This window comes from Budorcas taxicolor, chromosome 2 (assembly GCF_023091745.1).
Source record: "Budorcas taxicolor isolate Tak-1 chromosome 2, Takin1.1, whole genome shotgun sequence".
Lineage (NCBI taxonomy): Eukaryota > Metazoa > Chordata > Mammalia > Artiodactyla > Bovidae > Budorcas > Budorcas taxicolor.
In genome coordinates, this window is record NC_068911.1 from 180,196,626 (window position 1) to 180,210,992 (window position 14,367).

The 14,367-nt window shown below is 48.9% G+C and overlaps 1 protein-coding gene across 4 annotated transcripts in view; it reads left to right on the forward strand.

The window, feature by feature from the left end:
- The window catches only part of FBXO42 (F-box protein 42), a 122,543-nt gene that overhangs the window by 76,120 nt on the left and 32,056 nt on the right, over window positions 1–14,367 (forward strand). For 3 of the 4 annotated variants that reach the window (XM_052656420.1, XM_052656428.1, XM_052656411.1), the window contains exons 3-4: window positions 396–512; window positions 10,591–10,725. In XM_052656420.1, coding sequence (XP_052512380.1) covers window positions 396–512; window positions 10,591–10,725 — 252 coding nt within the window. The remainder of the gene's footprint in view (window positions 1–395; window positions 513–10,590; window positions 10,726–14,367) is intronic. The other variant, XM_052656436.1, reaches the window with a different exon arrangement.

Here is a 14,367-nt window from a genome sequence, read left to right on the forward strand (position 1 = left end):
ACTAAACAGCTGTTATATTTCAGAGATTGTTTTACGGTACTTTTTCTCGCAAAACTAAATTATCTCCCAAGTCTGTTTGTTTTGGAGTAAGTAGCACCAATTATTTTGATGTGTTTCCTTATGATGCGGCGTAAGTGGAGCAGAGGTAAAGTGTGAGCTGATTTTGTCACCTTGAGGGAGTCATTTAACCTTGGTAAAATCTAAAGATTAGATCTTCCAGTTTTGAGCTTATGTGATTTTGTTTTCTGTCTTTGAATGAAAGAAAATCAAAGAAATTTGGAGTTCCTCAAAGAAACTTACATCTTAAAAAAGTGATAAGACAATAGATTCAGTTTTAATAGTTTGATTTGTAAGTGAAGAGTCCAGGCTGAGGCGTTGGTTATTTTTGTCTTTAGGTGTAGCTCACCAGTGTTACCATGGTTTCATAAAGGCTGTTCAGGAAGGAAACATCCAGTGGGAGAGTCGGACATACCCTTATCCCGGGACCCCCATCACCCAGCGGTTCTCACACAGTAAGTATCCTGAAAGCAGGTCCCATCTTGCCGGCGGTCATGTTTGCAAAAGCTATTTTTGAGGCTTGTGTTTTGCCTGACGTTTTTAATGAAGGGAATGTAAATGAGGATCCACACTAATTTTACAGCCAGACTAGGGCAGAGCGTGAGCCTAACAGCACTGCAGGCTCTGTGGTGTAGTTTCATGCCCTGCTTTCCCACTGGACTTTCCCAGTGTCAGTGCTCCAAAGAGGTCAAGGGCCTGCGCTTTTACACACTTGACATCGGGTAAGAGAAGGATGAAGGGGAGGTGTGCATGAGGGCGTTTCTGTGATCCTGCTTCGGGAGTAGCCAGAGTTTAGCAAGAACTCTGTTTTAACATGGTGTGTGTTCGGCAAACACGGAATTTGACTGGGGTCACACACAAATTCTGAACATGAAGGATATTGATTATAAAATACAAATTTAAGTAATAAAATCATAAATAAAATGTTCTGGCAAATAGACATAATTTAGAGCTTTGACTCATTCTGGAATTAACTCTCCATTGTAGCTGATTTTTATAGATGCCACTTTACGTATGTTTTCCTTTGACTCGGGCCCCACACCTTGTGGAGTCTTAGTTCCCTGACCAGCGATGAAACCCAGGCCCCAGCAATGAGAGCACTGGATCCTAACCACGGCCGCCAGGGACTTCCCAGTGTCATTTCATTCCGGAGGCGACTGCTTTGCCCTGAGCCGCGAGGGGAAGCCCATTGGTGGTTCCTGTCCATCCGTGGAAGTGAGCCTGAGCTGTGTTGCGCTGGAGGCCAGTAAAGGTGTTCACATACTCGGTTTTACAAAAGTTCATTGAGAAGAGAGGGAAGCCTTTTAGAAAGTTCTCGGAATTACTGCTTTAGTTATATTACTTGCCTATTCAGAAACCTTGAGTGTCTGTCCAGTGGTAAAAGCTAAACTTAGTCATATTTAAAACCGTCTTTAAGCCGACTTATTTCTACATTTACTACTTCATCTCCTGACTTTTCCCAAGAGCTCACCTCATTTTAAGTTGTCCTTTTGCTGTGCTCATTTCTTCCTCCCTGGAGTATTCTCGTCCACTTAGCTGAGGCCTGCTTCTTCTTGAAAGCTCAGTTTAAGTTCTAGCTCTTTGGGGAAAGCTTTTCTCAACTCTCTGAGCCACAGAAAAAATTTTCCTGATCTGAACTTCTGTCTGGAATACTGATTTGGCACCTAACTCATATTGTCTTTCACTGTTAACTTTTATATTTGTGTCTCTTTTTTTAAGCCATATTTTGAAAATTGAGGGGAAGGAGAGTTATTGGTTATCAGTGTTACATAAGAATTACTCGCAAAGTTACCAACTTAAAACAAGATTTATTATCTCACAGTTCCTCAGGGTCAAGAATTTGGGAGTAGCTCAGCTGGAAAGTTCTGAGTCAGGGTCTCTCATGAGGTTACAGCCAGTCTGTCAGCCAGGGCTCCCGGCCCCTGAGCGCTCGAGTGACGCCTGGGGCGTCTGTCTCCAGGCTCACTTGGTAACTATTGAGAGAAGACTCGGCTCCTTACCGCGTGGACTTCTGCACAGAGCTGCTCACGACTTGGCAGTGGGCTTCCCGCGAAATGAGCGATCCGAGCGAGACGTGGAGACGCTGAGCTGGCGGCCTTGCTGTTTCCTACAGCCTGACCTCTGAAGCGAGCCCCGTTCTTTCTGCTCTGTCCTGTGGGTCACACCGGGGCTCACCAAGGGTGCAGTGCCAGGCGGTGGGGACCCGTGGCGGTCTCTTGGAGGTTGGCTGCCGCAGACCATACGCCGCGCCCTCACGTCCAGAGGTGTTCAGTGAAACACGAGGGCTCGTCGCCGTCTGTGAACTGAGTCTGAGTAGATCAGAGGAGTGAGTCGAGGTGTTGGCTGCTGTCAGTTCTCTCGGGGAGCTGTTTCTACTCTTGCTGTTGTAAACCCCCTGAGCAGTAGATCTCAAAAGTACGCTGCTCGGACTTCGGGGGAGGGAGGTGTCTGTGAGACGCATTGTGGGGTCTGTGCGGTCAGGACTGGCTTCCGCTGGTCTCCTCCTGTGAGCGTGGCCGTGCCGTGCGTGCCCTTGCCCTGAGCGTCGGCTGTAGCAGTCCCCCGGCGCCGCTTGGGCACCGTGTGCGCAGCTGGCAGCGCAGCGAAAAGACAGTGGCTGCTTCTTCAGCTGCTGCTACTTGTTATGATGATAAAAATAGTTTTGAAAGAGTCTCAAATGTCTTCAGGAGTTCATAGACGTATACTTTGCAGTAAAATTTAGATGAATCCTTGCTGAAAACATTTTATGAAATGATGGGAGGATCCATATTAGGTCCAGTATTTATTGTTGGAGGAAGGGTGGCTGCAGTTATCTGCAGATGCTTGGAGTGAGGAGCAGAGACAAGGTTCACTTGTTCTTGCCTGCGGTGGCCTCTGTTGCCGCAGGAAGAGGGCTCGCCCTGGAGGCGGTGCCTGGGCCTCTCGCTGGCGCGGGCCTCCCCATTGCTTGGAGCAGCTCTAGGTGCCGTGGCACAGCAGGTGGGGCTCGAGTGGTCCGGAATGCAGGCTGAGTGGTGGCGTGCACGGGGTCAGGAGCTCTGAGGCACGTGGGATCTCCCACACCAGGGGTCGAACCGGTGCCCCTTGCATTGCCAGGTGGCCCCTTAAATATTAGGCTGCGACGGAAGCCCGGGGCGGCGTTTTGAAACAGACAGTGTTGGAACCCTTTGTTGTTTAATTGCTCAGTTGTATCCAACTCTTTGCCTCCCCGTGGAAGGCAGCACGCCAGGCCTCCCTGTCCTTTACCATCTCCCAGAACTTGCTCCAACCCATGGCCATTGAGTGGCTGGTGCCATCCAACCATCTTGTCCTCTGTCTTCCCCTTCTCCTCCTGCCTTCACTCTTTGCCAGCATCGGAGTCTTCTCTAGTGAGTCAGGTTTTTGCATCAGTGGCCAAAGTATTCAGCTTCAGCATCAGTCCTTCCAGGACTGATTTCCTTTAGGATGGACTGGTTTGATCTTGCAGTCCAAGGGACCTTCAAGAGTCTTCTCCAACACCACAGTTCAAAAGCATCAATTCTTCAGCACTCAGCTTTCTTCACAGTCCACCTCTCACATCCATACATGACCACTGGAAAAACCATAGCCTTGACTAGACGGACCTTTGTTGGCAAAGTAATGTCTCTGCTTTTCAGTATGCTGTCTAGGTTGGTCATGGCTTTCCTTCCAAGGAGTAAGCGTCTTTTAATTTCATGGCTGCAGTCACCATCTGCAGTGATTTTGAAGTCCCCCAAAATAAAGTCTGCCACGGTTTCCACTGTTTCCCCATCTATTTCCCATGAAGTGATGGGACCAGATGCCATGATCTTAGTTTTCTGAATGTTGAGTTTCAAGCCAGCTTTTTCACTCTCTACTTTCTGTCTCTACTTTCACCAAGAAACTCTAGTTTCTCTTCACTCTCTGCCATTTGAGCCGTACCATCGTGTATCTGAGGTTGTTGACATTTCTCCTGGCAGTCTTGATTCTACCTTGTGCTTCCTCCAGCCCAGCGTTTCACATGATGTACTCTGCATGTAAGTTAATAAGCAGGGTGACGATATACAGCCTTGTTGAACTCCTTTCCCAATTGTGAACCTGTCATTTGTTCCATGTCTGATTCTAACCGTTGCTTCTTGACTCACACGGAGGTTTCTCAAGAGACATGTAAGGTAGTCTGTCTCTTAATGTTTATTACCATCTGCCTTTTACCATAATTATCTGTGTAGGAGAGGCTGCATGCTAAAGAAAAACTTTTGATTTGGGAAGCAAGTTCCTTGGCTCCTCTGATCGACTTTCCTCATCCGTAAAATGTATATACGCCCATATGTTTAGGAGTTTTCCACAGTTTGTTGTGATCCACAGAGTCAAAGGCTTGTGTAGTCAATGAAGCAGAAGTAGTTGTTTTTCTGGAATTCCCTTGCTTTCTCCATGATCCAGTGAATGTTGGCAATTTGATCTCTGGATCATCTGCTTTTTCTAAACCCAGCTTGTACACCTGGAAGTTCTCAGTTCACATACTGCTGAAGCCTAGCTTGAAGGATTTTGAGCAGAACCTAGAATTCAGTTCAGTTCAGTCGCTCAGTTGTGTCTGACTCTTTGCAAAACCATGGAGTGCAGCATGCCAGGCTTCCCTGTCCGTCACCAAATTGCATAGTTCCCCCCAAATTTTCTTCTCTCCTTAATTTAGTGAATGGCATTATCATTCTCTCTGTTGTACAAACTTGAAAGTTTGGTTTCACGCTCAGTTCCTCTCCCTCCCTCAGCAACAGAAGTCGGACCTTGCTGACCCTGCTCTGTCTCTGCAGTCTGTCTCAGACCTTTCATTACTCACACTTATGACTTAATCATCCCATCTTTGCTAAGTCTTTTCTTCCTCCTTTCCTCCCCCACCTCTCTCCCTCCCACATTGCAGCATCTTACTTCCCCGGCCAGAGATCACACCTGTATCTCCTGCAGAAGTGTGGAGTCTTAACCACAGGATCAAGAGGGCTGCTGCTGCTGCTAAGTCGCTTCAGTTGTGTCCGACTCTGTGCAACCCCATAGATGGCAGCCCACCAGGCTCTGGAGTGGGTTGCCATTGCCTTCTCCAATGCATGAAAGTGAAAAGTGAAAGTGAAGTCGCTCAGTCGTGTCCGACCCTCAGCGACACCATGGACTGCAGCCCACCAGGCTCCTCCGTCCCTGGGATTCTCCAGGCAGGAGCACTGGAGTGGGTGCCACTGCCTGCTCCGAGGATCAAGAGGGAAGTCCCCCTAAGTCTTTTCTAAACAGTCTTCTTACCTTGTCTCTTCATCTGAACCTGGTCTAGACACTGTTGGCAGCTGTCCCTAAAACCGGGGACAGGGCCACCTCCTAGGGCGTTTGGAAATATGCAAGGCCATTGCTTACTGTCTTGACTGGACAGTACCGCAGGCAGTTAGTAGGAAGGACCAGGGTTGCCGAATGTCCTGTAGTGAATGGGATGATCCTGCACTCAAAGAACTGACCTGTTCAGAAATGACAGGCGCCCCCGTGCTGGGAAGCACTGCAAATCTAAGACGTAAAACCAGCCGCATAACTCCTCTGCCAAAAGGCCTCAGCCTTTCTGCACCGCATGTGGAAGCTTCCCCTCCGGTGGCCTTCGAGGCCCCAGCCTGCCTTTTCAGCCTGACTCACTGCGGCATCCTTACGCAGTTAGGCTCCACCCACACAAGATTCTGTGTTTGTCTGAAATTCCCTACTTGGTGGCTTTGCTTAGATGCTCTGATTTCATTTCCCTTCCCCTCCCTTTCCTTTTTAGCCCCTAGATATGTTCCCCCTTTCTTAATTGACAGAAAATGCCCTGACCTCTAAAACCCATCTAGGAGACAAAGCCAAAAGCCACCTTCTTTCACACTATTCTCAAGTTGCCCCGTGTGGAGATTAAGCTCTTCCCTTTCTCTGCTTGTGCTGCCTGAGTACGCTCTTCATACCTTCCTCTTAATGCTTATGACCGTCTGCCTTTTACAGTAATTCTTTGTGCAAGGAGACCACATGGCAAAGAAGAGCTTTAGACTTGGGAAGCGGGTTCCTCGGCTTCTCTGATCCACACTTCCAGAAAATGCGTATAACGGATTCTGTTTGTGCACAGGTTACGAGGAGATTTAATTGAGGAAACACTTGTAGAAATATGTAACCTGCAGAATGATACGACAGTGATGGTGTCCCCTCCACAAGGTACTTGTCTCCTTGAGGACACTCTGGTCCCATGTCTTAGACAGCTTGTGCCCCTTCCAGAACACCCGGTTCATAGTTGACATCTGTCAATTCTGTGGAATTGTGTAACAAAGATATGAGCAATAGAGCTTCTTTCTTATGTAAAAGTCAAGACAGAAAATGCAGGGGAAGTAAATGAAGGCAGTTCCCCTAGGTATTCGATGAGTGTTTGTGTGGCCAGACCTGCAACTCTTGACTAAGGTAGAATGTCCCTTCAGACGGACCTAGGGGTCTGTTGAGTCCCCAGCTCTGTGTTTTGAAAAGCCTTTTGGTGTTCGGGCTGCGTATATGGTCGGGCCATTCCATACACATGCTGGTCTCGCTCCTGCAACACCAGCAGGCCCAGACTGGGTAACCCACCCGTCTTACTCCATGGCTATGCAGTTACAGGCCTTACCCGTATGTCCTGGCTTGCAGATGCTAGACACGGGACAGCCTAAGCGTGGGGTAGATGCCTCAGGACCTTTCCCTGGAGACGAGAGAGGAGACAAGGGAACTTCACCTCTGAAAGTGCAGAAGTCGGAGTTCCGTGCACATTCAGTGACTGCCAGGCGCCATGGAAAGCATGGAACGACTGGGGGGCCTTGGACCTCGGGGAGTTAGAGTGTAGCAGGAAGTACTCAGAACACTGAGAGCTCTGTGCTTACTGTGCGTGTGACTGTGAGTGCTGGATTTGTCTTCAGTTAGGAGCTCCTAGATTTTAACTTGAGGCCTGTGACTTTTAGGAGCTGTTCGTGGAGCAGTCAAGCACATTTCAGAAAACCTGAAGAGATTTAGCAGTTGGAATGATCACATTCTCAATGTTACTAATATTTTTTAGCAGGGCAGTCATACCGTACGGTGGATAGTAGCTTCCGTATAGCACATTGCAGTGGTCTGCGTGTTCTCAAAGGAGAATGTTCTGTTTGGGTGGAGAACTTTGGTGAAAGGAAATATCTGCTTGAGCGCTGGTATTTGCTTAAATTCTTAGTTTTTTCTAAAAGGCCCATTGAATTTGTTGGGTCCTCAACCCCCACTCAGGCCAACACGTCAGCGTCTTAAATAAAAACAGACAAACATGGTTCAATAGGATGCTTAAAATATTTGAGTGTATTATTGACGGCTGTTTTCTCCTTCTCATTATGTCTGAGTTCTAAACATAGCTGCCTAAATTGACTCTCTTCCTCTCCAAGCTTTGTTGATAATGCCTGCTGGATGTTGAAAATACAGTGTGTGAAACTTGTCGTTTCAGTCCCACCAGCTTAGCATAGAGTTTGGGCTGTGTCTTCCTCTTCCAGGAGCCTTTGTTTGCTCAAAGAGAGCAGGAAAATGCCATTTGCCTTATTTTAGTATAGGATTGAAATACACGTGGCGAAGATCTCACGGGGCCAGCTGCTGGCTAGGTTTTCAATCCAAATAGAGCAGAAGCATGTTTGTTGCCTCTGAAAAATAAAGGCACTGTGTTCTTTAAGCAGCTGCCAAGAGTTGGTCTTTGAGAAATAGTGGGACATAAATGAGCCCCTGACTGGTTTAGTTATGAAATCATGGATCTGTCTTATCAAACATTGTTATAATGGACCTCAGTTAGAGTTTCAGAAGACAAGGGGCATGGCTAATTTCTGTTCTGGGGTTCTGGATTATCCAGAGGAATAGAATGTTCTCTTATGCTGGGCACCAGTCAGGTCAATTTTAAATTGCCCTGATTTGTTGGAGTAGCTAGTTCAAAAAAGGTATAAAAAGACCAAGATACTGGAAGCTTTTAATGGCTCTAGTGGAGATTCAAGCGTGGCTTCAGTGATTATCCTTTTTGTTTGTTGAATGTCATCTAACTCGATCCATGTTATTTGCAGTGCTTAACAACTCTGAAACATGAGCAATGGAGTTACATAGAATTTTCCTTTTTGGGGGGCTGCACAGTTTAGGGGGCAGTGAAAGCGTGAAGTCCTAGCCACTGAACTGCCAAGGAATTCCCAGGATTACACTCCTCAGTAGCCTTTCTTATTGGCGTGTTAATGTAAAAGCTGGTTTAGTTATGGATTGCAAGTTATTTTCAAGGCAAAGAAAGTCAGAGGGGAAATTCCCTGGCGGGGGCCTGGCTCCAGTCCCTAGTCAAGGAACTGAGATCCCTCAAGCTGCATGGCGCCATCAGGAAATAAAAAGAAAGAAAGAAAGTAGTGGGAAGCGTGAAATCACGTCACCCTTCGTATTCCATCGTAGCATGTTTGAGTTCTGGGAGTAATTAAGTGTTCTGCAGATGTGAGCCTGTTGACGATTAAACAGCATTTCACTTCCTAATATCTCTAGTTTCTTTAATTTCTTTGTTAATTTGAAAAGTCTGCAGCTCTGTTATTGTGCATTGTTAGAGGTCAGATGGGAGAAGGCAATGGCACCTCACTCCAGCACTCTTGCCTGGAAAATCCCATGGACGGAGGAGCCTGGTGGGCTGCAGTCCATGGGGTCGCTTAAGGTCGGACACGACTGAGCGACTTCACTTTCACTTTTCACTTTCTTGCATTGGAGAAGGCAATGGCAACCCACTCCAGTGTTTTTGCCTGGAGAATCCCAGGGACGGGGGAGCCTGGTGGGCTGCCGTCTGTGGGGTCGCACAGAGTCGGACACGACTGAAGTGACTTAGCAGCAGCAGCAGCAAAGGTCAGATGTTTTGGATTCACTGCTTCCACTGGCTGAGACTACGGGGTATAAGTGACCGAACACATTGCTTTTATTATCTCTTAACTCATCCAATTTTCAGATGTGGCTTTCCTAGTGTGGAGAGTCCTTAAAGGCCTATCAAGTGGGCTGAGTTTAGAAAAAATAAGAAAGGAGGGTTATTCCCAGAGCGTTTGTGTATCACAAGAGGTGATTATAGCAGTGGCACTTGCCTTTTTCTGAGCTTGAGTAATGGTGCCAGAGTTCAGAAGAGATCTTAAGAACAGTGGTGGACGGAATTGAGCTGGACCTACCGATGGGCTGGGTGATCACCAAAGCCATGCCGCCCTAGTGGGCCGAACCTCTGAGTTCCTTTTCCCTTTCCGCTTCCTTTCCCGTGATGCTTAATGTTTTAGCCTAGTTTCCCTTGGAGAGGTCTAGTTTTCCCACTGATGTGCATGGAATGGATGAATAGTTTTGCTCCACTCTTTTCCCTAAAACCCCGGATGGTGAATGCAGAGCTGTGAGGAGCGTGGCCATCTCTCCCACAGGATAGAGGCTGCGTGCGCCCTCTGGGAAGCACGGTGGTGGAGCTGAGCTTCCACGTGTCTTGTCCAGGCCCTGGCTCTGGTCTTCCTGGTGTTAGGGGAACAGCCCCTCTCACAGCCAGCCTTTTGCCTTCAGAATAGTGTCCGCTGGTGAGGTGTATATGATCACCTGGTTAAAAAGGCGTTTCTTAGAGACCTCGGTGCTCTTCGTTGACTTATTTACAGTGTGTGTTTGCTTCTGGCGTGCTGGGTCTCTGCTGCTGTGCGCCGGCTTCTCTCATGGAGCGGGGCTCCGGGCGCGTGGGCTCCGCAGCTGGGGCTCCAGCACTCGGGACTGTCATCGCCCGAGGCGTGTGGAGTCTTCCCGGGCCAGGGGTGACCCCGTGTCCCCTGCACTGGCAGGCGGTTCCTATCCGCTGCACCACCAGGCAAGGCCGACGCTGGTGCTTTTCACGTGGTACTTACGCGTTGGTTTTCTGTTCAGCACCGAACAGTCAGCTTTGGTGGCTTCTGGACACACCTAGGAGCTTAATGACTTTCACGTTTTTCCTCTTGGTGGTTTGGGGACCACACGACCTCCGAGATCCCCAAGCTACTCTGGCTCCGTATGTGTGGTTACTTTGTGGCATTGATTAAAATTATGTTCTGTGATTCTCTTTCATAGAAAGTCGTGTTTATTGTTTCGTTTCTTCACATCTCATTCGAAAGCAACAGCAGTGAGAGGAGAGGCGGGGAGCGGGGGGAGGACCGAGAGCCCGCCATTGGCAGTGCCACTCCCTCTGGCCCGCGGGGACGGCGGTGCAGGCTCAGGCTGGTCATGGAGCTGTGCTGGCCCTCCACTCGTTGAGCGCTCTGAATCCACGTTCTCGTGTGCTCTTGCTAGAATAATGCTCTCATGTAATATCATCGGCAGCCTGCTTAGCGTGCTCAGAAATAACGTTTCCATAGCTTCTCTCTGGTCCTTAAAGGTTAATGTAGTGTTGATGAGGCTGAAGACACGAGGCTGGTCATAGGAAGGTTGGCACCTGGTAACAGCTACGACATGCGTGAAATGATCGGTCTTTGAAAGATACAGACTGCAGTTACAGTGTTAGAGCACCTTCCAAATCAGACACCAGTTGCTCATTAACTGTTTTCTTTCTAGGTGCGTGCTATTATGATGCTAATCAGTCTATGTATGTGTTTGGAGGCTGTACCCAGAGCAGTTGCAATGCTGCCTTCAATGACCTCTGGCGACTTGACCTAAATAGCAAAGAGTGGATCCGACCTTTGGCTTCAGGTGAGAGAGAACATGCTGCTCTTTGCCCCTCACCAGGTAACTCGCTTTGCACGGACACTCATGATCCTTTCAGTGTTGGTCTCAAGAACAGAGCTGGGGCCCCAGGTCCTCTGTCAAATCTGCTTGTAAACGCTGAAGAGTAACATGCTTGTGTGCGGCCTTTGTACTCTTTCTAAATTATACTGTACCGTTAGTGTCGGTACCCTGCCAGAATTGCTGTGCTGCTGTGTGAATTCATTTGTGTGGTTTTCTCAAGTCCTTGTACAGGTGTGATCTGCTCTTTGGTGTGACGTTGAAGTAACAGCAGCAGCCCGTCGTGAGAACTGTAGTTGGCTGACAGAAGCTGCTGTCCCAGGGCTAAGGTCTCTGAATGTCGCTTGCTGTTGCCAGCTCAGGTACCTGGGGAGAGTGTGAAACATGCCCCTGCTGGTTCCTCCTAACTGCTCAGGAGCGTGGGAAGATTCCACAGTTGGTGCAGCCCCGCATTGTCCCACTGCGCCAGAATCCGTGCAGGAAGCTGCTGGGTCATTTTCTCTTTTGACCTCGCCTTTCTTGGGGAAGAAAAACGCGCGCGCACACACAGTTGTTCCTGCACTCAAAGCGGAGTGGCTTGAAAATGCAATTACAAGCTTGGAGGGCTCGGGTGACGGACGAATAGCGTCCGCTGAGTATAAAGCGCCCTGCGCAGCTTGTTGGCAAGCTTTTCCCAAACAGTCTTCTTTTGGCCTTGCAGGGTTACAATTCATCGTACTTATTTAGGTCTTGTTTGCTTTGATTACTAAATGGAAGGCAACATGGTATATTAGAAAGGGCACTGGACTGAGAGTGAGGCGACGTCAGTTTCATTTCCTGGCAAAAATCACCAATTCTGCATGTAACGATGACCAAGTTACCGTATCTCTCTGGGCGAAGTGTGCAGCGGATCAGAAGATCCTGTTTTTAAACGAGTTGAGAGAGCTGCTCTGTGTTTCCCCGTGTTTCTGTGATGACTGCTCTGAATGTCTCAGCCAGACGCATAGAATCTTTTTATGAGAAGAAGCTGCGCGTTGCTTCCCCAGCGCGGTAGCCCCTGGCTGCTTCCTCTGCGGCAGACGGCGCGGGAGGGAAGCACAGAGTGGCAGCAGGCACACAGAGCTGGGGCTGGGCGTGAGCACGTGGGACCCTGGAAAGTTATCGGAAAGATGAAAGAGTGTTAAGCTGTAAAATGCTTTGAATATTAGGACGGTTTTAGAGCCTTCAGAACTTTGTACTTTGGAGCATTTCTCTTTCTTTCTAGCACTTTGTAACCCCTGTTGCACTTAACACAGCATTGATGAATACTTAGAATCATGGATTCTAAAATGCAGAGGGTCTTTTTAGCTTAAGCATCTTATTGCCATTGTACTTATTGTCCAGGCCCCATTTCAGAGTAGCTTTGATGTCCCAGTAACAAAATGCCAATACCGCCTTTCTCTGTTTCGTGACCAAGCTCATGCCTTTGGGGCTTCCCTGGTGCCTGTGGTGCAGGAGACCTGGGTTCTCTCCCTGGATCAGGAAGAGTCCCTGGAGAAGGGACTGGCTACCCAATCTAGTAGTCTTGCCTGGAGAACCCCATGGACAGAGGAGCCTGGTGGGCCACAGTCCATGGGGTCGCAAAGAGTCGAACGCCACTTGAGCAATGAACACTTTTATGCCTTCGACAGTTTGGTGTGGGTGTTGCTCTTTCTTGTACGTGTGGACTTGTGGACCTTCATAGCCTGTTGGCATCTACTTTGCTTATTTTTCCTTATTTTTCTTTACAAGATAGACATGGCATTTTTGTTGTTGTTAACTACTAAGTTTAAAGACTATACTTTGAATCCCCTAGGTAGAAGTATCAGAGAAATAACTGTCTTTGTAATGCAGATTTTATAACTGATCTGAATTTTATAAAAAATACAGTGTTGGACTGTTCCCTTTTATAAAACATATTGGCTCCTAAAAGTTTAAAAGTAATTTTCTAACAGAACAGCTCAAAGAATCTAGTTTCTGGATCACTCTGATCTACAGTTAGAGGCTAGTTTTTTGTGGGGTGGGGGGGGGGACTGGGGACTGAGCTCTTTGAAATGTCTAGTTTAAATTTAAAAAAGAAACCAGCAGCTTAATTAGGAGAGTGAGACTGCTGGCTTCCCAGGAGGCACACTGCCAGTGCAGGAGGTGCAAGAGGTGTGGGTTCAGTCCCTGGATTGGGAAGAGCCCTCAAGGAGGGCGATTGCACCCCACTCCAGCAGTCTTGTCTGGAGAGCCCCACGGACAGAGGAGCCTGGCGGGCTACCGTCCACAGGGTCACAGAGAGTCAGACACGACTGAGCGCGTTCACACAGAAACACATGGGAACCTCACTGAGGCGGAGAGCCCGTGGAAAGGTTGCCTGGGATGCTCCTCTCTGCTGTCACGAGTCCCAGTCAAACGTCAGTGATTCTTTCTGAATGAAACACAGTTGTTGGTACGTCTTGGTGGGCCTGACTCGCCCATTTGAGCACTGGGAGGTGGGTGAGCTGGATGGTGCCCGAGGGGAGGGTGCTGCTACTGCCCTTTGGTGCCAGATGCGAAGCCTTCCAGCATTTGAGTATCTGCAGGTGAAGCGCGTCCAGAGTGACAGTTTTACCCGTGTTCAGTCTTCAGGGGTAGCTCTTTGGAAGAGAGCATCACACAGACAGCGGAGCAGTTTGCACTGGGAGCCGAGTCTCGATGCAGAGGGCTGCCGTCAGGTGCCTTTTCCCCTGTGTGGTTGGCTGTATTGCACAGGAGACTGGAGCATCTCATTTGGCTTGGTGTCTTAGCACAGGCTGCCATAACACAATACCACAGTCTGGGGCTTTTCAGCCCCAGAAACTTATTTCTCACAGTTCTGGAGACTAGGAGTCTGAGATCCGGGGGCTGATGAAGGCTCTTTTCCTGGCTGTCAGAGAACCAGGCAGCTTGTTCTGTGTCCACGTAGCAGAGAGTGAGTTCTGGTATCTCCTCCTCTTTTTGTAAACCAGATCATCTCCCAAAGCTCTGATCTTGGTGTGCCATTGCCCTGAGATTCAGACTCAGCATGTGGGTTTGGGAAGGACGCAGCCCGGTCCATAGCAGTTGGAAATAATGTGTTTTGTCAACAAAAGCTTGTCCTGCGTTTCTTTGGAAATGAGAGGAGGAGGAGCCTCTGCAGGCAGGCGGGTGGTGATGAGTGTTGCGATGACAGCTCTTACGGTTGAGAGACCACCGGTGGCGCTTCTCCGACACTTCCGCTGAGGTACCGCCTCCTCCCTTATACACGAGGGTAGGTGAGTCCTGCCTTCGTGGAGCTTATACTGTAATGGGGAAGAAACGGTAAACACATAAAGGAAGCGAGGAGTGAGACGTAAAATGAGCAAGGGAGACAGCCTCTTCTGCTGCGACATGACGGGTGCAGGGTGCAGGGCGGGGAAGGTGGCGCGTGCGGAGAGCAGGGCGTGTTGCAGGAGCGCGAAGCAGGCCTTGTGGGCGCAGGGTGGCGGCAGAGGCAGGGCTGGGGTGCAGATGGGCGCCAAGGGCGCTGCGACCCTGCAGACAGTGTAAGGAACGCTGCTGCTGCTATATAAGAGATGGGTTAAAGGAAGGCAAGAAGACGGAGCAGAGAGAACAGATAGGCGGCTGTCG